At 40.3% G+C, this 25,088-nt stretch overlaps 1 protein-coding gene across 2 annotated transcripts in view; it reads left to right on the top strand.

Annotated features, from left to right (window-relative positions):
- Window positions 1–7,555: 7,555 nt before the first annotated feature.
- Window positions 7,556–25,088, top strand: part of PLOD2 (procollagen-lysine,2-oxoglutarate 5-dioxygenase 2) — a 76,184-nt gene continuing 58,651 nt past the window's right edge. The window contains exon 1 of one of the 2 annotated variants that reach the window (XM_060767770.2): window positions 7,556–8,006. In XM_060767770.2, coding sequence (XP_060623753.2) covers window positions 7,895–8,006 — 112 coding nt within the window. In that variant the 5' untranslated portion in view covers window positions 7,556–7,894. The remainder of the gene's footprint in view (window positions 8,007–25,088) is intronic. The other variant, XM_060767769.2, reaches the window with a different exon arrangement.

Raw genomic sequence — 25,088 nt, 5'->3', positions numbered from 1 at the left:
CAAAAATGTTCCTCATGTTCAAAGTCTTGCAGCAATCTAAAGAGTTTGATTTCACTGCAGACTATGCAGGTGGAAAACCCAAGACTTTTGATATTCTCATGAACTCAGGCTCTTGGGACCTTGCCTTAAAAATATTTGTTTCCCCATGCACATAAATTGTAATAGGATCCTGGTGCACCTTCATATTTTGAGGCGTTTCATCTTTTGATCAGGGATTCTGGCAGTTGCAATTTTAAAATAATTTTATCAATTCTGTTTTTGCCATTATCTAAATGATGAAGGATGAGGAACCTTTGCTCCTCAAGATAATGTTACATCTGACCTCCATCTCAACCTATCATCATGACTAATTGTCAGTAGGATTTATAGTCATCTGTTCACATTTGTGGTTTTGACTTTTAAGGATTTGGTTATTCATGGATTTGAACAAAATGGCATCTGTAGGAAACTCTAGGGCTGGATCTCTACGGCCCTATATGCCAGGATTATCTGCTTTGAACTGGATAATATGAATATACACTGCCAAATAAGCTGGGATAGCAGACAATCTGGGATCAGATCCTGGGATATATGGCAGTGTAGATTCAGCCTCAGTCTTCCAGTGTGATTCTGTGGTAAACTTCTGGTCATGCTGGGACCTAAGGGAGTTCCAGACAGGCCTTTATCCATGGAAAATCTGCATTTAAAAAACACAGCTCTTCCTGAGGTCCCATCTACATTCACCAGAGGAAGTGCATGCTTTCTGAGGTGGGTGTTCAGATGTTCTACTGGGACTTCCAGTAGACCACCGGGACACTGTAACCTCTCCCCCCCAAAACCCCCAAAACACAGTTAAAAAAGAAAATAACCATTTTGTTTGTTGTGTCAGGAGCAACTTGAGAAACTGCAAGTCACTTCTGGTGTGAGAGAATTGGCTGTCTGCAAGAATGTTGCCCAGGGGACGCCGGATGATTTGATATTTTTATCATCCTTATGGGAGGCTTCTCTCATGTCCCCGCATGAGGAGCTGGAGTTGATAGAGGGAGCTCATCCGCCTCTCCCCGGATTCGAACCTGCGACCTGTTGGTCTTCAGTACTGCAGGCACAGGGGTTTAACCCACTGCACCACCAGGTGCTCCCAAAAAGAACTAAGAACTGGGCTCTATCAGATTGCTGCCGGAGATCTCCTGGTGAAGGCACAGAATAAACCCACTATCAAATTAATTTGCCACAAACCAGGGTTTTCCTGGTTCGTGGCGAATTAATTCTGGTTTGTCCAGAACTTCATCTGGACAACCCTCTTTTTATTGCAGAAGTTTCCACATTAAAGGGGCTGTCTAGATCCGCCCCTAGAAAAAAAACCCTCTCCAGGCATCTATATGACATCCAGTGCAAATATATGGTTATCTTCCAGCAGATGTTGTCATGATGGAAGATCTAGATATTCCTAGAGAAATGTTCTCTCAGGTAAAAAAAAAAAAAAAAAGAACAATCTTCTTATACATAGTTATTCACTTTTGCCTGAGTCCTGTACAGGCTCCAAACTGCAATGAATGTATTGTCAATCTAGCAGAATGACTTAGGTTCTCTATATATGATTGAAATGATATTTCTCAGTTTTAAAGTAATTTGCATATTCAGTTTTCTAACTTTATTATACTAGAGATAGCTTTTCTTTAGTCCTTTCCAACAGTACCTAGCTCAATGCTTCCAGAAAACCCATTAACATCGCTGCTCATTAATATTCAAAGGCATGCAATCTCTGAGAAAGTTTTATTTCTTGGCTCTATTTGATGACCACGTTGATGACCACGTTGTTTGTCTTGTATTGTCTGTCGTGTATGTTGTGTTTTAATCTAACTGTCATTGTTATATAAATTGCACTGTAAACCACATTGAGTCGCCGATTGAGGCTGAAAAATGCGGTATAAAAATGAAGCAAATAAATAAATAAATAATAAATATTTGTTGATATCCTTTTCCGGTTCTCACAGCTACAATTACAGATTTGTTGACCAGTACATTTACCGTTGTGTATACATATGGGAGAAAGCCATGGCAATCTTGGTCACATGGTTTGTTGAGGAGGAATGATGTGTATAGACAAAACCATATGTTTACCATGTGCACATTTTGCAGCTTCACAGTTATCTAATACACTTTGGCAAAATATGTCCTTTTCTTCCAGAAATCCTGCCAAAAAGAAATAAAGATCTTTTCATGCTCATCAGCGAAATTCTACAATAGCTCATTTTTCTGTGGAAGCAATACTGTTTTTGGTGACGTTGCTGAAAATAAAAACAAATACTCTATCTTTTCGTTTAAAAGTAAAGAACAAAGGGCTGTGCATTATGCTCCATGTCACAACCAATTTGGGCACCCATGCTCTGTGTGGAAGGAGGAAAAATCCTTCACAGCTGCCTGTAGAAACCCACTAAATAAATACCACATTAAGCTGATTTTAACACATCAGGCAGAAGCAAGTGTACAACTAGTTTACATGATTTTTTAATGTCACAATGAAATGCAGATGGAAACTAATCAGAAACATTTGTATCTAGTTCAAAGCCGACATTGTAAAATCAACAAAGGAGAGTCCTCAACTTGATTTGCATTGGACGGTTATGCCATTTTACATTATTCTACATAACTGGGGTTCAGGTGAGATTTTGGTATATGAAAATTTAAAATGGACAGTTTTGCACCATGAAACATTTACTATTCAGGGTGCTATATTCTTTGGATGTGGCAAGCATACATGGGCCATCAATCACATTTTTTTTTTTTTTGCTGGTAATATGAATAAATGTCTTTATTGAAGGCCTGATTGTGACAGATGTGCAACTGCTTGAAATGACTTGTTCTTAAATTAGTTTATAATGCAAGTACATTATCTACAAGTCCATGATCACAGTATACTTGAATTCTTTTCTATATTCACGAGGCACAAAGTGTACTAGAATTAGAAAATTAAACACTTTGAGGTCAGGCTTTGCTCTGGTATTTGAAAACCATGATTACATCTCCTCATGGATTTTACTTTCATTAAAAGCATGCACCAGAACTCCCAATGATACTAGTAGAGTTGGATGAAAAGTTTCCATAAGAATTTATCCCTGGTATCAGGGCTATTGTTAAATGGCACTGATCCTGGGGAAATAGGCATTATCAGGTTTTCTTTTCCAAATCTTCATAGTAAATTAATTACCACTTTGTGTTGTCGAAGGTTTTCATAGCCAGAATCACTGGGTTGCTGAGAATTTTCAGGACTGTATGGCCATGTTCCAGAAGCATTCTCGCCTGATGTTTCACCCATCTATGGCAGATATCTTCTCTGAGCATGCCTGTCCTAGATGTGGCCAAAACGTCAGGAGAGACTGCTTCTGGAACATGGCCATACAGCCCAGAAAACTCACTTTTTCTTACTTTTCTTAATCAGGGTTTTGAGTGACCAAAGCTGTATCCACACTATAGAATTAATGCAATTTGACACCACCTTAACTCCCATGGTTCAGTGCTATGGGAGCCTGGATTTGTAGTTTGGTGAGGCACCAGCACTCTTTGGCAGAGAAGGCTAGAAAGGGCTTTATTCCATGTAATTGAGCCATGGCAGTTAATGTGGTGTCAAAACTTCATTAATTCTACAAACTAAATGCTCACTTTGTCAACTCCATCAATTTCACTTTCTTTAATGCTACTAAATCAGTAGTGTTTATACTTTTGAATGCATTGGTTGTTGGTTTCTTTGATTGCAGCACATTGCTTTCAACATGTTTAATGCTGTTTTGGAGGCTATTCTTTTAGCATGTAGTTCCATTATGCAATAAAAGCTTGGTTTTCCTGTAAGCTTTGATTCAGTGGCCAGGATCCAAGACAATATAAGTTGACCTGAAAGGGGTTTTTAAGACAATCCAGAATGTCAAAACACCTATCTGGCTCAGCTACAGGCTTTGAAAAATAGCAAATTATATGCAGAATTACACAAACATTTGGAAAGAAGGCTAAAATTTTAAGATCATAAATTATACTTAAGAGGTCTGACTCCAAAGAAATGTCTCCATGGCTAGCCAAATGATTGCTGACAGATATTTCATAGTTGTATTGGCAACAGCTTTTGCTTCATAGGGAATGGTATTCCAGTATTCTTGAATAAAGTTGTAGACAACTAACAAGCTTGCCTGACTTCAACATCAATCATAGTATTTCTAGCCTGTAGCAGTTTACGTCTGTAGCCAACAAACCTTGATTATACTTTTGGGTGATGTGATATAATTCCTGAACACCCCATAACACAAAACACATCTCTACAAAAATTTGATTTATCCCAAGACAATGAATACACACCTCAGTTAATTCCAGACACTGAATGCAGCCAACTCTAAAATATGTTGTCAAAATTTTCTATTGCTAGGAAAAATTACTGGAGTTATATTTATTCCAGAAAAATGGTAGAGCACTTTTAATTTTCATTCTTTTTTTTTTAAAGTAATTCACAGTAAGAATGTGTGAGTAGATTTTCTATGCTCACTACAAAGATTGTTGAGTCAAAACAGAATTCAGCTGACAGTATTCAATATATGTTATGATGGTGGCAAACAAAAGAGTGGGCAAAAAACTTTGTGCACTATTATACACCATTGGCATCATGTTAGTTTCCATTATTCTAATCTGATAGTGAATGGCTATAGTAGAAATTGTTAATTGTTTATTGTTTATTAATTGGGTAATGTGTTAAGTTGTTAACTGTTTTTATATTGTAACATTGAATTTTGCTGTTTCTTATTGCTGTGAACCGCTGTGAGTCGCCTTTGGGCTGAGAACAGCGGTATACAAGTAAGGTAAATAAATAAATAAATAAATAATCTCCATTGTGACACAAAATAACAGGAAATCAACATCTCCTTTCCCTTCAAGCAGAGGCTGGATGGCCATCTGTCAGGGGTGTCTTGATGTGCAGGGGCTTGGACTGGATGGCCCTTATGGTCTCTTCCAACTCTATGATTCTAAGATTCCCCCCCCCCCTCTACACACACACACACGTGATGTCGAGAGGCTTAACTCAGATGCCCTCTCATCTGAATCCATTGTTGGAACCTTCAGTAGTGGTGCCTTTAATAACCATCAGATAGAATCTCTCACATAAGAGTCAACATAGATGATGTCATCGGAGAAGACGCCAACAACAAGGTGTCCAGCAACTCTGTGAATGGGATTACACTGGGTGAGTTTCAATTGGTGAGTACTGTTGATGTGAACAAGCTGATGGGGCAAGTAATGGGGACAACTTGTTTCTTGATCCCTGCCCCTCTTGGCTGGAGAAGATGCAATTCAATCTCAAATACAAGTAATAATTAATGCATCTCTCAGGGAGGGAAATTTTCCATTGTGTTTAAAAGAAGCAGTATTTAGACCACCACTGAGAAAGTCCTCCCTAGATCTGCTGGGCCGTAATAATTACAGACAAGTCTATAGCCTTCCATTTTTGGGCAAAGGGACTGAGAAAGCAGTTGCCTTGCCACCCCCCCCCCCCACCCCCCAACAACTTCAAGCAATCTTCATTGACCCATTTCAACCTGGCTTCAAACAGCCTCCCCCTCTCCTTGGTTTATAAAGCAGATAATCACCAGTATGTGCTTTGAATTGGATTATATGAGTCAACACTACCAATCGATTTTATATGGCAGTGTAGAAGGGGCCTCAGTGGTGTTGCACTAGGGCAGGATCTATACTGCCACATCATGCAGTTTGAACTGAATTATGTGGTCAGTATATCCTACAGCTCTGTAGACCAGTGTTGGAAATGCCAATAGGTGCCCTTGGGTTTGTCACAGACCCCCAGGGTTCTTCTACATTGTAGAACCAATGCAGTTTGACACCATTTGAATGGCCATGGTTCAATGGAGTGGAATCCTGGGAATTCAGGTTTGACACCACTTGAATTGCCAGGGCTGGATGCTATGGAATCATGGGAGTGGTTGTTTGCCAAGGTCTTTAGCAGGCGTCCTCAGACTGCGGCCCTCCAGCTGTTTGGGCCTTCAAATCCCAGAATTCCTGACAATTGAACAAGCTCCTTGGGGCTTCTGGGAGTTGGAGGCCCAAACAGCTGGAGGGCCGCAGTTTGAGGATGTCTGGTCTTAAGCCTTTTCTGCCAAAGAGTGCTGGAGCTTCACCAAATGGCAACTCCTAGGATCCTGGTGGAGCAGTGGGTTAAACCACTGAGCTGCACAACTTGTTAACCAAAAGGTTGCAGGTTCAAATCCGGGGAGCGGTGTGAGTTTCCCCTGTCAGCCCCAGTTTCTGTCAACCTAGCAGTTCGAAAACATGCAAAAATGGTGCTCCAAGCAGTCATGCCATGCTGGCCACATGACCTTGGATAACGCCGGCTCTTTGGCTTAGAAACCAAGATGAGCACCAACCTCCAAAGTCAGACATTGACTAGACTAAATATCAGGGGGAAACCTTTCCCTTTACCTAGGATCCCATAGCCTTGAGCCAGGGCAGTTCAAGTGGGGTCAAACTATAAATATGTGAGAGGAAGTCATAGGGCGGAGGGAGGAAGTTTGTTTTCTGCTGCCCTGGAGACTAGGAGGTGGAACAATGGCTTCAAACTACAGGAATGGACATTCCACCCAGGCCCATAACCAGGATTTTGTTTCGGGGGGGGGGGGGGCTGAGTTTGGTTGGGGGGGCTGAGTTTGGTTCAGGAGGGGCTGAGTCTGAGTGAAAGAGGGTTTACCCTAGCAAACCTTTTGTATTGTTATCCCAATACCCCCATGCATATGGGATATATTGAGTATAGTGATCAGATCATGATATTAATAAACATAGCAGTTTAAATAATGCACCAGTAAGGCCTTCTCGTGGACCACCAGGCCTGTAGCCAGGATTTCGATTCGGGGGGGGGGGGGGGGGGCTGAGTTTGTTTTTTTTTTTGGGGGGGCTGAGTCTGAGTGAAAGAGGGTCTACCCTAGCAAACCTTTTGTATCGTTACCCCAATACCCCCATGCATATGGGATATATTGAGTATGGTGATCAGATCATGATATGAATAAACATAACAGTTTAAATAATGCACCAGTAAGGCGTTTTTGCGAACCACCATGAGAATTTCGGGGGGGGGGGGGTGAAGCCCCTCAAGCCCCCCCCCCCCCCCCAGGCTACATGCCTGACCTGAACATGAGGAAGAACTTCCTGACTGTGACAGCTGTTCAGCAGTGGAACTCTCTGCCCCAGAGTGTGGTGGAGGCTCCTTATTTGGAAGTTTTTAAACAGAGGCTGGATGGTCATCTGTCGGGGGTGCTTTGAATGCCATTTTCCTGCTTCTTGGCGAGGGGTTGGACTGGATGGCCCAGGAGATCTCTTCCAACTCTATGATTCTATGATTCTACATCGTAGATGCGCCCTAAAGAACCGAAAAGGCAAGCTCCGGAAGCGGGCAAAGGCTTCAAGCAACCACCGAGCATGTGCAGAGGCGCCCGATGATGCTTAGTCCACGGCATGACTCCGGGCGCCGCCGTGGGACGCGAGGGGGGGGGGGGAGTGGGTAAGGGAGGGAGGGAGGCTCCACTCCCCTTCCCCTTCCCCTCCTTTTCCTCCTCCTCCTCCTCCTCCTTTCTCCTCGCGGGTCGGCTCTTTCTGCGGCGGGCCCTCCCCCTCGGCTTATAAAGTCGCCCTCTCGCCCCGAGGATGCCCTTTGCCCGGGGTCCTTAGCTGAGAAGACCAGGAAGCGCCTTCCCGCGCTGGGAGCCAGGATTTTGCACTGCAGGGCAACTGGAAGGGGCTCTTTCTCCCCCCGGATCTCTTTCTCAACACGTGCTGCGCCTCAGGGAGAGTGTCGGGGGGACCCTGCTGCGGGTGGGCGAGGGAAGAACTTTCCGGAGGAGAAAGCTTTCAGCTTTGGGGCTACTGGCCGAACATGGCGAGGAATCTCTCCGGCTCGCTGGCTCTGGCCCTGGCCTTCGTCGTCCATCTCTTGCAGCCCATCCACCCGGCAGAGCCCACTCCCGAGCGGCCGCCCATTCCCACAGGTAACGGAACCCCTCGAGTCCTCCTTTTCTCTCTCTCTCCTCCCTCTGATTTCATTGGAGCCAGGATTCTCCATATTCTGTCCCCACCTCGCGCAAAATAAACAACAGAGTTGTAGGTTTTTCGGGGTCTATGGCCATGTTCTGGAAGCATTCTCTCCTGACATTTCGCCTGCATCTATGGCAGGCATCCTCAGAGGTTATGAGATCCTCTGAGACTGCCTGTCATAGACGCAGGCGAAACGTCAGGAGGGAATGCTTCTAGAACATGGCCATAGAGCCCGAAAAACCTACAATAACCCAGTGATTCCGGCCATGAAAGCCTTCGAAAATACAACAAACAGAGTGTCTCTTGGCATGTACAAAGTGCTTGGCTGTGCCGATCAGGGATGCGTCTAAACTCCAGGATGAATGTCCCTTAGCCTCAGGATCCATAACCCAATACTCAGATCACTGTGGTGCATCTAATGCAATTAATACACGTTGACGCCTCTTTAACTGCTATGGAATCATGGGAATTGTAGTTTTGCGAGGTATTTAGTTTTTGGGTTGCTGTGAGTTATGCTGGCTGTATGGCCATATTCCAGAAGCATTCTCTCCTGACGTTTCTCCCAAATCTATGGCAGTCATTCACAGTGGTTGAGAGGTCTGTTGGAAACTAGGCAAGTGAGGTTTATTTATCTGTGGGATGTCCAGGATGGGAGGTAGAGTATGAATGTTGTAATTGGCCACCTTCATTAGCATTTAATGGCCTTGCAGCTTCAAAGCCTGGCTAGTTGCTACTAATTGAAACAATGATTGAATGGTGAGTCAACACATAGGTAAATTCCATTGATTCAAGTGAGGTTTATATATCTGTGGAATGTCCAGAATGGGAGAAAGAACTCTTGTCTACATGAGGCAAGTGTGAATGTGCAATTGGCCACCTTGATTAACATTTAATGGCCTTGCAGCTTCAAAGCCTGGCTGGAAGGTCCCATCCTGGACAATCCACAGATATATAAACCTCACTTGCCTAGTTTTCCAGCAGACCGCACAATCTCTGAGGATGCCTACCCTAGATTTGGGTGAAATGTCAGGAAAGAATGCTTCTGGACCATGGTCATACAGCCCAGAAAACTCACAGCAACCCAGTGATTCCAGCCATGAAAGCCTTTGACAATGTATTTAGTAGTTTCCCCAAAAGAGTGCTGGTACTTCACCAAACTACAAACCTGAACCTTCTATAAGCATTGAGCCCTGGCAGTGTCAAACTGCATTAATTCTACAGTGCAGATGTACCCTAAGTCAGTCATGAGTTTCTCTCAGGGAACATGGAGTTTTAGTCTTACATGAACCTTAGCCTAAAAATCCATCCTTCTCTCTTCCCCCGAATATGAGACAGAGGAAAAGAATCCAGTTCTTGCCAAAATGTTTAAAAGCTCTCATTCTTGTTTGCATATTTTGGGAATGGATTTCTTTTTGCATGGTGTTGCCAAAAGGGGGGTGTATTTTTTCCCAGAGAGTTTGGTGAAGATTTTTAGTTGCAAGTTTTTGAAAATCGGATCTTTACTTTGTACCAGAGTCAGACAAGGTGAGGCAGGATTGCCTTCTGAATCTCAAACAAAATGTTTTTGTCTGAGATTCCAATTTGTAAGAACTTCTCTGTGCTTCCTATTTCTGATGAAGTTTCTGTGCTTCTTTGGCTTGTGCATGGCTGGGAGGTATTGTGTGCGGGTGTGTGTTCAAGGTCCCAATACATTTCATCTATTGCAGTGTTTCTCAGCCTGGAGATTGGGACATCTGGGCTGGTTGCACGGAGGTGTCAAGTGGCTAAACCATCAGAAAACACAGTATTTTCTGTTGGTCATGGGGTTCTATGTGGGAAGTTTGGCCCAATTCTCTCATTGGTGGGGTTCAGAATGCTTTTTGGTTGTAGGTAAACTATAAATCCCAGCAACTACAACTCCCAAATGTCAAGGTCTGTTTTCCCAAAACTCCCCCAGTGGCCACATTTGGGCATATTGAGCATTTGTGCCAAGTTTTGTCCTGATCCATCATTATTTGAGTCCACAATGCTCTCTGGATGTTGGTGAACTACAACTCCAAAACTCAAGGTCAAAGCCCACCAAACCTTTCCAGTATTTTCTATTGGTCATGGGAGTTCTGTGTGCCAAGTTTGGATCAATTCCATCGTAGATGGAATTCTGAATGCTCTTTGATTGTAGGTGAACTATAAATCCCAGCAACTACAACACCCAAATAAGAAAACCAATCTCTACCCAACCCCACCAGTGGCCGTATCAGGTATCTGTTGTCTTAGGTGCGAAATATTCAGAGGTCATTTTTGCTGAAATATAGCCAGATCCCAAATAAAGTCGCTGAATCAATTGCATTTCCCTTTGTGTTGATTCACAATCCGACAGTTGATTATGTGGGTCTCTTACAGTGCTGTCTTTTTTTCTCTATCTTCCTTCCTTTCTGTCCCAATCCTTGTAACTTCCATGTAGAATAGAAATGTCCAAAAGATACCTTCTTGGCCCACCCCTGGACAACTTAAAGTAAGAACTCTTTCAAACTGACTTCACAACAGCTCCATACAATGGATAACATTATGGATTCTTCATTCTTAGGAGTTTCACTAGGGAAAGGATTGTTTTGAGTTTTTCTGGGTTCTTTCACAATGGTCAGCGTTTAGTACATGTAATCTTCTTTATATTGGAAAATCAAATTCAGGTGTAGATGCAATATCAGGATGTTCTTATCCTCATGAAATTTGTTGCATATGGCCCATATGTTAACAATGTTTATGTGTGTGTGCATGATCCCCTGTGAAAACTTTCACACATCTTTTTTTTGCATAGAACAGCTATTCACATATGGAAGTCATAACATTTGAAGAGCTTTTTAGTCTCTGTGCCAAAGAGTGGGTTTTTACATTGTTGAGCATACTCTTTGACAATGCAAGTAGCATAAATATAGAAATGCAAGTTCTAAGCCAGAAGGCAGTTCATAAGGGAATCCCTCGTTTTTCATAGGCAAGAGAGGTAATCCTGCTCCTTTGGCATCTCAATTGTAAGCTCTCTTCCACTCCAATACATTACTGAATAACCCTGTGGATATTTACTTGGAACTCTCTCCCACTGTATTTTCTGGAGCCGAGTTCCTAAGAAGTGCATTTAAAATTTGTGCCATAATCATGTCATTTGAAATAAATGTCTTGGCCTATGGATAAACATACAGTTCCAGATAATGTAGCTTCTTGGACATTGGAACTGCTACTTTTGAATTTTTCCCCCTTTGCGCTGGCTACTTTTTCCATAATGGCATAGATTTCCCACCCAGACTTGTTCAAATACAGCTCCTTGGATTGTGTTTGTCTGAAAGAGCTGGAAAGCAGGGAGAAATTCAATCTCCAATGTTTAAAACAGAAGAAAAAAGGACATGAATAAAACTCGCCCAGTCTAAAACATGTTTGGCATTCATTTGAAAGAGACAACAGGTTTCCAGTTTGCCATATATGTCTTGCCTGAACTGCACCAAAAATAGATCCTTGATTCTGTCCTTTGCCTTCATTTACAGGCCTGCAAAGTCTATCAAAATAAGAGACTTTTTCATGTGGTAATAATAAAAAATAGCTCAGAGTCTTGTTCACACCTTTAATGTAGTAAACAGCTTTAAAAATCCACATTATATCTTTTGCCACACAGAAGGAAATTCATTGCTAAAAATGGAAATATTTAAAAAATGACTTTTGTTGTTTAAAGCCAAAAACTTTCAGGGGGAAAATGACTTAAGAACGAAAGCAGGAATTCTGTGGACATAACTTGTCTTTATGTTCCAGACTATGGTGTTCATGAATGACATGGATTGTACCGTAATAATTTGTATTAGTTTACATTCAAGTATTAAAGAGACATTTTAAAATACGAAATAGGTTGCTGTGCTTAAAAAAAACAAACCCATGCTCTGTAGCGCAGCATATTTTGTCCTTGCAGTTTTCCAGCCTAGTGCAAAGATACCAGTCCAAGGGTCTGACTGCACTAAGGATGCTGAATCATTACCATGCTAGTTTGAGTCTGTCTCTGTTGTGTCTGTTGGCAGAAACATAAAGGACTACTTAGGACCTCATGACATTGAGATTACAGAGCCAGGCAACAGTGAGGGATTCGCCATGGTGAATCCACATGGGGTGTGGGGAACCGGGAATCTGTTGGCCTGCATTGCCCCTTCCTCATCCCATGGGGAGAAGTGCTGCTGTTCCCCCCCCCCCCCCGCTGTTTTCTATGCAACACAGGAAGACTCCCATGTTGCCAGCACTGCCTCTTATGACAGTTCAATCTCACTTCAAGCATGGAGATCCACAGGAAGTATATCAACGTCATGTGATGGGATCCGATGGGTTCCGTCCCTGAAGTAAGGTCGAACTGTCATAGGACAGGCAATTTTTCCCGTCTGATGAGGTCATTAGAATGAATTCCTATTAAGTCTAGAGGAGAATGGTCTGTGATAAAGGCATGCCCTCCAACATTTCACAGATGAAAACTGGGACTGTGTGTCGCCAAACAACATCAGAGTGTGGTAAAGATGGCAAGAGTTGTCAGTGGGGACTAGGAGAGGCTGGTTCTGTTTACTTTAGCCTGAGGTTACAAGAAAGGGCAAGACTGTCACTTCTTGCCTTTCTCTCTTGCTGAGTTACTTGAGTGCAAACTTCTATTGCACTTGGAAAAATTAAGTAAGTTGAAGTGAAAGGAGGAGGAGAGAGTGAAGAACTGGGGCATTTTAAGAGTAGCTGAAAAGTATGATGACAGGTTAATTGTGTCTGTTCCTGCCAAATCTGGGCAGATGGAGAATATATGAATGGATGTATGATTTCATCTTGAGCCTATTTATGTGTTGGTGGAATAAGTCTCCCAGGGCCAACTGTCGTAAAGGAAGCTCTACCCTTTGCAAAAGGGTTCTTTCTTGGTTGCACACAAGCTCTTGTCCGTTTGATGGATTTGGTCAAGAAGCTAGCATGTTTTATTAATTTTATGGGACCACAGTCTGGGGAACTTTATCATTTTGTTCTAGTGTAGTTTAGGGAGAGCTGAGACTTGAGGATTTTATCTGGAAAGTTTTATAAAGGGGCAGTAGGATACAAAATCACTGTCAAATTACACTAAAAAGGGAAGGAGGGAGCTCTGGACAGCTGCATCACTTGATTTAATGAGAGACGACAGTGCATGAGAGGAGATATGGTAAGAAGTAGCGACCTAAAACACTAGGAATGCTCGAAAAGGTGATATGTGTGTGCACGAGGGACAATTCCTATCTTTAATCTGATGAGACAAATGGCTGAAGGATGACAGATCCCTCAGAAGCAGCCAGATTAAGTTCAAAATGGCAGGAAAATCAAACTTCTTCGGCAGGATTGCAAGGACTCTATGAAAGGAGGTGGTGGCCTGGATCTTTTGGGTTGCATGATCTTGCTCAAGCCATATGTGCCCTGACCAAGGGGTATCTTGTCTACCCTGCTACCATAAGCAAATTCTGTCCTCAGCTGATTTCTTGCAAATGTCATAAAGGTCCCTCATTTCTTCCACATTTGCTAGAAGCAAAAATCACAAATCACTTTCCACTCCTGTCCTACCTTTTCTGATCAAGAAATGAAGATCCCTGAGATATGCATGTTTGTATATAATTGTATAAACGACCATATATACTCATAACCCCTGGCCCTTTACTAGTCTCACATTTTGGCCTGAGGGCTTTGCCATCTAGAATATCAGAAAGGGGTTCTGTTCTGTAAAAGAAAGCAGGAGCATGAAACAAAAAAAATGTTTAGCTTTATACAGGCCCACGGGGTTGGAGTCACAGTTCAAAGTAATTTTTGGTGGAGTCAGAAGAAAGGTACTATCTCCAGTTTAAAATAAAAAGTATAATATTGTAAAATATATGGTAAATTTTATACTGTTATATATTTTATGTGCCTGAGATGAAACTCCCCACCTCATATTTCTGTAGCGGCTGAAAGTAAAAAGAAGACTGGGCTGCACCTTTCTCTGCGTTCCTTCCCACCAGCAGACAAAGACCTTTTAATTTAGATTGACTTTTGATTATTAACTGCTTGCCTTGCAAGTTTTTTTTTAATAGGACCTTTTGTACTTTCATTACCATTGCTATGTTTTCAGTGCTTTTAAATTGTTTTACAATATTTAAAATCATTTTAAGAGGATGGTTTTGTTTCATTTTTTACTATTTTGTTTTAACCAATGTTGTGAGCAATCTTGATTCCACACTGGGATAATGACAGAGTGAAAATTAAATGAATTGATTTGTGTCATACAGGCAACGTTTCAATCACAATTAATCCATTGTTTGAGAAACAATTTAGTACTGTTGATGAAGCAAATTTTCTAGTCATCATCCAGATCCCTTCTTATCAAAGATAAAAGATTGACAGATATTAAGTTTGACTGCTGCATGTAATGCGTATGATTACAGCAACCTATTGCTGGTTACTGTAAGTATCAATGGCAGCACAATGTATGCTATTGTTTATGTTTGGAACAGCTGACACATCAAAGAGGTGTTGTGAAGTTTTTTTTAGGGCAATTACCTCTCTGATGTATAGTATGAGAGTCCCTATGCACATCTTCATTTTCAAAAATAGTATATAAATTATTCAGACCAAATTGGACTCTTGTGAAAGATGACTATAAACTCTTAAGCATTATGCAGAGATAATAAACTCTTGAGTATATGTACAACTTATCTTCTCTCTGAGCTTGCATGCTCAGAACATTGTGTTCAGTCTTCATATCAGACTGCGTGACCTGTTCATCTGCCCCCCCCCCCCGAAAACAATGAATTTTAGGGATGAGTACACACATATAGAATAGATTTTATGTACTAGCTTCCCTCACTTTCCAGTGACTTGTTTTTAAATTTATTGTCATTTACTGCATCTTTAATCTGGGGCCCTTCCCAGACAGGCTGTTATCCCAGTCGCATCGGCGTTTAAAAAACGCGGATGTCCCTGGGGGCCCACATACACTCACCCCAGAAAGTGGGCGCTTTCTTTGGTAGGTGTCTATATGTCCTACTGGGACTTCCCAGTAGAACACCGGGACACTTAACACCCTCCCAGAAGCCCCCCTATACACAGTAGAAAAGGAAAAGAGCTCACCCGGCCTCTATGGAACAGCTGCCGAAGTTCTCCTGGTATGTACAAATGATGTTCTAGAAGAAAGGGGGGGGGCAGGAGAGAATTTCTCCCCTTTCTCCTTGTACATCATTTGTATTCACCAGGAGAACTCCGGCAGCTGTTCCATAGAGGCTGGGTGAGCTCTTTTCCTTTTTTACTGTGTTTAGCGGGGCTTCTGGGGAGGGGTTTGGTACTCTCACAGTTTTCCGGGCTAATTTAGTCTGGAAAACTGTGAGAATACTACTGTATTCTAAATCTCACTTTTTCTGCTTTGAACTGGAATATATGGCAATGTGGACTCAGATAACCCAGTTCAAAGCAGATATTGTGGGATTTTCTGCCTTGATATTCTCTATCTCTTAGTTGACTCAGAATTGCATTTACAAACTAAAAAAACCCTGGGTTCCAGTTTTCAACCACATCTACTTTTTAACAGCCCCCTGGTCCCTGACGCATTGAATAAGTAGGAGGTGCCTGTATGGTGGGAAACTGCAGCTAAAATGTGTTCTTGAACTCCCACAGATGTCAACGGAAGAATTAATGGTTGTGTGAACTGTCCTAAATCTTGGAATTTTCAGAAGTGAATAACAGCACAGGAATGAAGAACGATTTAGATAAAGATATTATTTGGAAAGACCTAAGGCTTTCAGTTTTTCCTTGTGTGCTGATTATGATAAATGTATGATTTCAAAACAATTGGTCATTTTATACCACTAACAATTGTTTGAATCAAAGTTCTTGTAACAAAAAAAGTTTTGGAGAGTATATTCTAGTTATTTAAACACTAAGAAAACGTACACTGATATATAGCAGATGCTCCTGGTTTGCAAATTCCTCTTGTGTCTGGGTTCCAGACACTGCAGGCTTTGTTAACTGTAAACTCCAGTTTTAATCCTTGCTAAGCTAAACTGCCTTGAATTGTTTAGCATTCCTATCTTTGCTATCCACTTTTTAAAAAATCTGGTAAGAATGATGTCTGTATAGATTGTATTTCACTATTCAGAGTTCATGCAATACTGATAACATTGTGGGGACAAAATATGCTTTCTGGAAGTCTCTTCTTGCAGATATATCATAGAACCATATAATCAGAGTTGGAAGAGATCTTGTGGGTAATCCAGTCCACCCCCCTGTCAAGAAGCAGGAAAGTCCCATTCAAAACACCTCCAACAGATGGCCTTGCTAGTTTGTGTGTGTGTTGGAGGTGGAAAGTAGTCTCTGCTATAAGGCCTTCACAATGTTTGATTAGTTGGAGAGCAGGTTGGAGTTTTTCTATCAGTAGCACTAGGCAGCAAACTCTGAAACAGGACATTTCATGAATGATCCAGAGTTGGGGACAACGAGGTTTTCATAACCTCATTGATCTTTATATTCCAATGTCTTGTTCTTTTGTTCCACCTTCACCCCAGTCTTTTGTTCTGGCAAGTTCAACCCCAAGGCTTTAAGAAGTGGGAGTTTTAAAAGGCTAGTCCATTCCATAGCCAGAACTTTGAGATGTTACTTATTGGATCATAACTTGAATCTTTGTCTGGAAAAGTAACTTTTCAACCTTATTTTGGATTTCTTTTTAAGGGAAGTTATAGAGCAAGGATAGAAAACAGGCTGCAATACATTTTTGTAATGTGTTTCTAATCTCAGCTACACTATAAAGAATCTGTTGACCACTGAATGTATTAAGAAGAAATGCATTGTCCAGTGTCTCCCTATTTTTTTTTTTGGTACTTCCAGTTCTGATCTAGCCATTATAATTCAGGTTCCTGTCAAAATCATTTTTTTACAGCTGGATGCTTTTCTCTTTTATCCACAGGCAATTAAAATAAATGAGAAAGCATGGCACATGTTTCTTTCATTTGACAACACTCTCCATTTATGTGTTATGCATTACAAATAGATGCATACCACACAAGAGTTACTATTTAATTTTGATTTCTGTGAAAAAGATACCACTGAGAAGGAATTTAATAAAATTATAACCTGTAAGGATTCACTGGTCCTTTATCTACCCAGTTAAAAATATGGTTCACAACATTTCCTCTGTAAGCTCCACAACTCTTCTCTATTTACATACTCTAATATAATAATGATGGTACAATGTTATACCTAGGCATATTTTCTTGTCCCATTCTGTCTTAAATGATCCCAGTATTGTTTTTTCACATATTTAACATTCTGTGTAATTTGAATGCTAATATTATTTCAAGATTTACATTTTTGCTAATGGTTTTACAGATGTTATGTGTTCTGCGGCTCTCAATCTGTTGCTCATAAAGGTGGGAATCTTGAATCACAATTCAGTTCTCTTGAAGGATACACACACACACACAAACACACACACACAGACAGAGAGACCAAGCAATCCCATTTCTCATCAATTATTTTGCTAATCAGTCTCCTTTTAATTTTAATTTAATTTAAATTTAATTTCTAATAAGTATCAGTTACATTTCTCTAAACCATTCACATTGGCCTTCTATGTTCAGCGCATTTTAAATTATTTCAAATATTGTAGAGAATATACTTTTAACTCGCTGGACACTATCATTTGTTTAATCATATTATCTAAAATCTAGTTCATTTTGAGCCATTTAAAAGTAATAAAAATTTGTGAGCATGACAACTTTAAATTGAAAACAAACATTTAAAATTCAATTGAACTTATTTATTCCAGGCCCACTCAAAGTAACAGAGTGTTCCTAGCATGGAAACACTTGGCCTTCCATCATAACTTCACAAGTGAGCCAGTGTAGTGAAGTACTTCAAGCGTTGGATTAGGACTCAGGGAAATTTCCGCTCGGGCATGAAAATCACTGGGCAGATCATTCTCTCTCAGCCTCAGAGGAGGGCAGTGACAATCCTCTTCCCAATAAACAGTGCCAAGAAAACCTTACACCAGAGTTGCCACAAATCAGTTTACTTAAAGACACTAGCAGCAGCAGCAGCAACCAATACCTTTAGATGGAGCCCTGAAGTGTTACAAGCATAGTGAAGTTCTGGCTTTTCCAGAAGTCTCCATTCATTTTTAAATTCAATTTATGTGTATTTCATCCTCCCTTCCTCTTTCTCAAGGCAGATAACAACATTTACATCAACAGGTATTGTGGGTGGAGTAGCAGCAACTCTATTTCTCAATAAATAGCCTTGTAATCTTACCTGTGATGAGGAATACCAATGGTAAATAAGATTCAACTGCCAGTCTGCTCAGATTTTATATATCTAGATTGGAAATCTGTGGATCTTAATATCTTGTTGGGTTCAGTTCCTCTCAGCCCCATCCAGCCTTGACAGTGGTGTGAACCGATGGAAACCATAGTCCATTAGTACATGGGTAGTTCTCCAGATCTGTTGAGTGTGTATGAGAAGAGGGCATCCTGACTTTGACCTGAAAATGCAAAATGTTCTGGGAACTAAATAAGCTATTTAGTAAATAACTTAATCTCTAAAAAGTATCAAAGCATGGTGTGACCCATTTATGACTTTGGCCCAAATCCAGTTGTTTGTCTTCCCAACTAGACTTGCTGAGGGAAGACAGGACCAGGTTTTGTGCCTGTAATAATTGTGCAGAAAATGACTTTTGGTAAGTGTTGCTTCCTGAAATTTTCTCTTTTACACAAATGTTCAAAGTACAAAACTCATTTTCTGTTCTGCTGTAAATCTTGATTCTACACTGAATTGACTCATGATATCAATGTGAACTTTGTAAGTCAGGACTTATGTAAATTCTATTGAGTCTGCTGTTGCTGAGATTAACTATTGGATTAAAGTTGTTAACAACTGTTGATCAGTTTTATGTTGTGGATATGTGAGAGTGTAAAGGGGAATAAGGTTTCATAGAAAAAATACACATTTTTAAAAAAGTAAACAAACTGGGTGCTAAAAGAATAATGTATTTTTCTGGAGATTCCTTATTTGATTGCTTCTGTTTAAACAGCTGGCCTTGTAAAAGAAAAATAGCACAAGGGCAATAAGCTTTCTCTACTAGTAAAGTATGCTCACTTTATAAAATTAAAGCCAGTTGCTAGAATTAAGAATGAACACAGCTGTATGATATACCATGGCCTGAATCCAGTTGTTTGACTGAAGAAGCAATTGAATCAATTGTTGAACAGTACATCAATACTTATGTCAACTCCAGTGATTAAATGACTATATTTGAAGTGCGGATGAGCAATTGGACATCAGCCATGGTGAATGAAAAGCCTCTTTAAAGTATGTAACAGCATACTATGGACATTGTTCAAATTTATCAGTATTTCAAGGATTAGTTAGTTCTCTGAAATAAAGACTGGTTAGATTGCATTGTCATTTATTAGGGAATGTGAAGTAGTCATACATTTTAATGAGTTTTCAACAGCAAACAAATACACAGAATATTTCTGCCATAAAGAAATCACATATTGGCTCAGGCTGAAGTTCAAGTTAAACTTAGCTATGGTTACATTTTTATTGAAAATAATGGTTTCAAATAGTTTTGGACTACAATCCGAAATACACTTATATACTGGGAGAGTAAATTACATTTAGGGTGCCTATATAGTGTAAAGCTTTGATCGTTGGACTATGACTCTGGAGACCAGAGTTCAAATTTCTACTTAGCTATGGACACTGCCTGGGTGACCTTGGGCAAGTTACACTGTCTTAGCTACTGATAAAGGTAAAGCCAACCCTTCTTTGATCAAATCTTGCCAAGAAAACTCCATGGTAGGTTTGATTAAGAGTTGCCATAAGTCAGAAACACTTTGAAAGTCACACAACAACAAATTCAGATTATCGGACAGAAATTTGCAGCACGAAGCCTAACCAAATGCTAAAGTAGATGGCGCTATTCAAGGACAACAAAGAAATTATTATCTGTTCTTTATTCCTGTCCTGATCACACAACTCTCTGGTTTGTCATGAAACTAACTAACAGTCCTATTCTCCCTTCTCAAAACTGAATATAAAATCAGACTAAACAAGAGTTTTTGTTATTAGTGTCATTGTTAGCAATGGTTTTTATACGTTGAAAAAGCTGTTGAAATTCCAATCTTTATATTTAGATATTTACCTGTGTGGAGGGAGCTGGTAACTCACTAATAAGATATATGGCTTGCATGTTGAAAACCGCAGCTTTACTTTCTGGAATTTTCAGTTTTAAAAGCTTGATCTTAGCGAAGTACTGTCTCAGCTCCATGGAAAGCTGACTAGTCAGGGTAGACAATACGAGACCAGTCTGGTTCCATATAAGGCAGCTTTTTATTCATATGTATATGACTTTCGTGATTTTTATGAATGTGGCTTTTGAAAGCACAAAAGGTTATGAAAACACCCAGTTGGCTCTTGTACATATGGACTTATTCAATTTCCTGTAGAAGTAGTATGTACAGGGCTTATGATGCAATTCATGTGGGATCTAAATTACTAGTGTGTAAGTAATTGCAGTGTTTAACAGAGAAATGTAGCTTATTTTCTTTTCTTTTGCTCGGCACCATTACTCCTGTATGCCCAAATGGGGAAAGGGAAGGCATTGTCTAATTTGGCAAGGTACCTACCAACATTTGGAGCTTAAATGTTGACCACACAATTTCTCATCAAATAAATTAAGTGGATGATGTGGAGAACTCAGGGTGTGTTTTCAGAAGTCATTCCTTCAATTGGTCTAAGTCCAAAAGAAAGAAAGAACAGTGCTTTATCCTACTACTTGTGCTGGAACCAGCATTCAAAGCTGTACTTGGAATAATTGTAAGTTGTGAAACCATCAGTCATTGGAATGTTGATTCTTCTGAAAGTTCAGCACCTACATTATAGAAATTTCCATAATACATTGTTGGTTTACAATGAGACAGATAAGAATTGGATGTTTTACATTTGATATTCTCTTGCAGGGATGGGAAGTTTGTGTTTCTCCAGATGTAGCTTGACTACAGTTTCAGGATACCTCACCATTACTTAAGAAAGTGAGGGCTGAAGGGAGATGGAAAGGCCACATTTTGTTAATCTCTGCTCTGTTGCAGTGGGATTTTGCATCAGAAGAACTGAGATTTGCTTTGGAGAGAAAGGTCGCTTGATGGTTATCCCAGATGTAGCTTGTAATACTGACTCAGGGACCATGTCCGCTGCATCCATCGTAGCCTTAATAATATTGGCTTTGGACTGAGTGGAAGCTGTTTAATATGTTATCTGAACCTCTTTTGTTCTATTCTGATCATATAAATTGAATTTATTCTCATCCTTTATTTTCACAAATGCTATTTAATACCAGCCCTTCCAGACCTAGCTTTCTTTTGCAGCAAAGTTCATAGGTGTTTCCGAGATGTGGGTTTTGATGTGTTCCCTCTTTCGAAGGTTGATGCTCCTTAACCATCTAAGTCAAGATGCAGAGTACATAGTTCTGCTATGTTCATTTGAATTGAGAGGAATCGAGAGGGAGGAAATGCACCTCTTCCTATGTCCAGAAGCACCTCTTCCTATGTCCAGAAGTTTAGAAAATCTTCTAAATACCTATACTAGGTGTTTAGAGTAGCTTCTTCTGAATGCGCACAGATGATGTTGTCATCAGCATATTGGAGTTCTATAATATATGTTGTTGTGACCTTGGTTTTGACTTTCAGTCTGCTGAGGTTAAAGAGCATGCCATTTGTCCAGTAAATGATTTCCACTCCGGTGAAAGCTTCCCATCAACAAGATGAAGTATCATAGCAATGAAGATGGAAAATAAGCTTGGGGCAATAATGCATCCCTATTTGAAACCTGATTCCACCTTAAATGGATCACTTTGGGAGCCATTGCTTTCCAAGACTGTTGCCATCATGTCATCATGGAGGACAGGGCACCCGATTTTTTGAAGGATGGCCCAGAGAGCACTGTGATTCACTGTGTTGAATGCCTTTGCAAGGTCAATGAATGCCAGGTACAGTGGTTGATTTTGTTCCCTGCATTTTTCTTGGAGCTGTCGTGCAGTGAAGATCATGTCCAGTGTTCCTCTGAAGGGATGGAAGCTGTTCTGGGATTCTGGGAGAGTGTCTTCTGAGAGAGGTAGAAGGTGGTTTGCAAGGATTCTTGTGAGGATTTTCCCAGCGGAGGTCAGAAGGGAGATACATCGATAGTTTCCTCAGTCCGTTCTTTTCCCTTTTTATTGAAAACAGTGATGATGGTGGCATCCTTGAAATCTGTTGGGATTTTCTCGGTCACCCACACTTTTTTCATATCTGAGTCCACACTACCATATATTCCAGTTCAAAACAGAAAATGTGGGATTTTAGTTAGCTGTGTTGAAGGGGCCCCAGGGACATGGCTAGGTTTGGTGACTGAAGTTAGGGAAAACCTACTGATCTTGGAGGGGCTATTATGTTTGCTGATCACATTTACAAGAAACAACTGGTGTACCAGATCCAAATGACTACGTGGAGAAAATTTGATGCAGCAGTCTAGGAAAAACCCAGCACATTCAAGCAGCAATTTAGTAAAATTATCTACATTGCTGAGGAAAATAAAATATGCCACATATTAGAAACAAAATAAGGGAAAATTAAATAAAATAGAAACAAAATCTCTTACATTGCTAGGCATTTCTTTCCAACCTCAAACAAAACTTGGATATGCCAAATTCAAATATGCCGTTTTATATCTGGATATGATACAATCCCCAGCTGTGTCAGTCAAAATGTGGATGTATGTCTGCTGGGGAGAAGTATTTGTTTGCAGGAGCCCATGGCAATATCTAATCCCCTTGCATTTAGAAAATGAATGTATTGCCAGCAGAAAAGACTTAGACTGATCCACTGACATCCCTAGATCTGCAGCAGGGAGAACTTTCTAATCTAGGTTTTGTGGGCACTCACATTGGCAGTTTTAAAAGGAATAAATGAGTCACATGTTGTATATTTTTCACAGTAAGTGTCTGGTTTTGCTTCCATGTGAATCAGAGGGAAGGATAAAATATATATATGAAAAATCCAGGCAGCTAACTTAGTTAAGGCATATGTTTCCAATTGTCCATATTTTAAAACGGAGAACGCAATGGATTGATAATTAATTAATAAATTTGAGGTTTTTAAAAACCTTCCAGTATTAGGAATGCCAGTGTGGTATTACATACACATCTGTTCCGTGAAATAGAAGATATTAATCAGAAACAACTTTGTCTAAATACTCTAAAGGCACTAGATCCCTTCTAAGCTTGTAGGTTAAACAGATTCAGCTTTGGTTAAAACGCAGATGGGATATTGCCAAGGAAGGCCAGATACTGTAGGCCAGGATTTCTTAAACATTTCCACTTGCGACCCCTTTGTAGCCGGGAAATATTTATGTGACCCCAGATATATAGATATATAAAATTGATGTAAAAAATCAAATATTTACTGAAAACAAATCAACATTTGCAAGACTAGGTAAACAGGCTGATTTTCCCTTTTGTGGAGTATAGCTGAAGCGTTTTCAGTCCACTGTAAACACTGCATGTTGTTGCTAACAGATTTGAGCAAATAGGTGGTGTTCAGAAACCTTTTACTGTTGCCAATTTGTGGTGACCCCAATATTGAACTGAGGGGACCCAATTTGGGGCCAGGACCCACAATTTAAGGCTCCCAAACCACCTGTGAGGATTCCTAGTCTAAGAAAACACTATCAAATTAATTGAATTTACATATGCCAAGGAGTGATTAAAAAAACCACTTCTTTTCAGAGAGGGGTGCAGTTTTGTGATGCAAAATTTCTACAAGTGGATCTCATCAGCTTCTATTACTGTCTCCTTTCTCAGCTGTTTTATTCTGACAAACTCTTAAATAGGAAGTATATTTGCAGCTCAACAGTTGGTTTATTTTTTCCCCAGTCACAGCCTCATGAAACCTTTAGCAACCTTTTAGGGAACAGAAGTGTTCCAGGGAAATCTGGCTAAGAAAACCTTATGTAATCTGATGCCTATGGATTGGCATTAAATGTTTGCTGTCAATAATGGACTGGGTGAGAGCAAGCAAACTGAAGCCTAATCCAGACAAGACAGAAGCCACATCTACACAGCTATATACAATCCAGATTACCTGCTTTGAATTGGATTATATTAGTCTATGCTGCCATATAATCCAGTTCAAATTAGATAATCTGGATTTTATATGTCTGAGTAGATGGGGCCAGAGCTCTGTTAGTAAACTGTAAAGCAGATTAGTGGATAGAAATTTAACCTGTGCTGTTTGGAGGTACATTCCCATGAAATCTCAGGTTGTAGCTAGTAAATCACACTCTTGATCTCAGCCTTGAAGCTGGGACCACAGATTTTGGTGGTGACTTGGAATGTTGTAGCTGTGACTAATCCTTGAGATATCTGATTTCCTATTTAGTTCACTATATTACACTCATAGTGAGGCTACCTTTGGAAGGGTTGGTTGTAGGGCATATAATGTTGAAACAGCTTTGCTGGCTACTGATCTATCTCTTGGAACAATTCAAAGTGCTGGCTAAAAAAGGCTTATACTGCTAAAGTCCAGACTCTCTGAACGTCTATGTCTCCCTATATGAGCAAGCAAGCAAACAAACAAAAAAGTTGTCAAAGCCCAATACCAAACAAGAGCCAAGTAGTTGCTTTCTGGGGCTCAGCATTAAAGCTGTATTCTTCTTGCCAAATCCTTCTTTTCTGTTTCAGGTTCACACCTAAATCCTCTCCTCCTTCTATGCCAACAAATGTTTGCTCCACCAAATTTTATGTTATTTCAACTCTTAAAGTTGAAATCTTGGGGATACTCAGGGATCGAAACAATCTTGAGATGTAATCAATATTATTGCTGAGTGCACAATTATGATCCTCCAGATATTTTTAAAAAAACAATTCCCAGGATTCCTTATCAATGGCTATATTAACTAAGGGCCCATCCAGAAAGGGCCCCAAAAGTGCGGACTTGCACACTTTTACCAGAGGCATCCAAATGATGCCTCCGGTAAAATCAAAT

The sequence above is a fragment of the Anolis sagrei genome, chromosome 3 (assembly GCF_037176765.1).
Source record: "Anolis sagrei isolate rAnoSag1 chromosome 3, rAnoSag1.mat, whole genome shotgun sequence".
Classification (NCBI taxonomy): domain Eukaryota; kingdom Metazoa; phylum Chordata; class Lepidosauria; order Squamata; family Dactyloidae; genus Anolis; species Anolis sagrei.
Note: the sequence above shows the minus strand (reverse complement) of the source record. Positions and strands in the feature narration are given on the sequence as shown.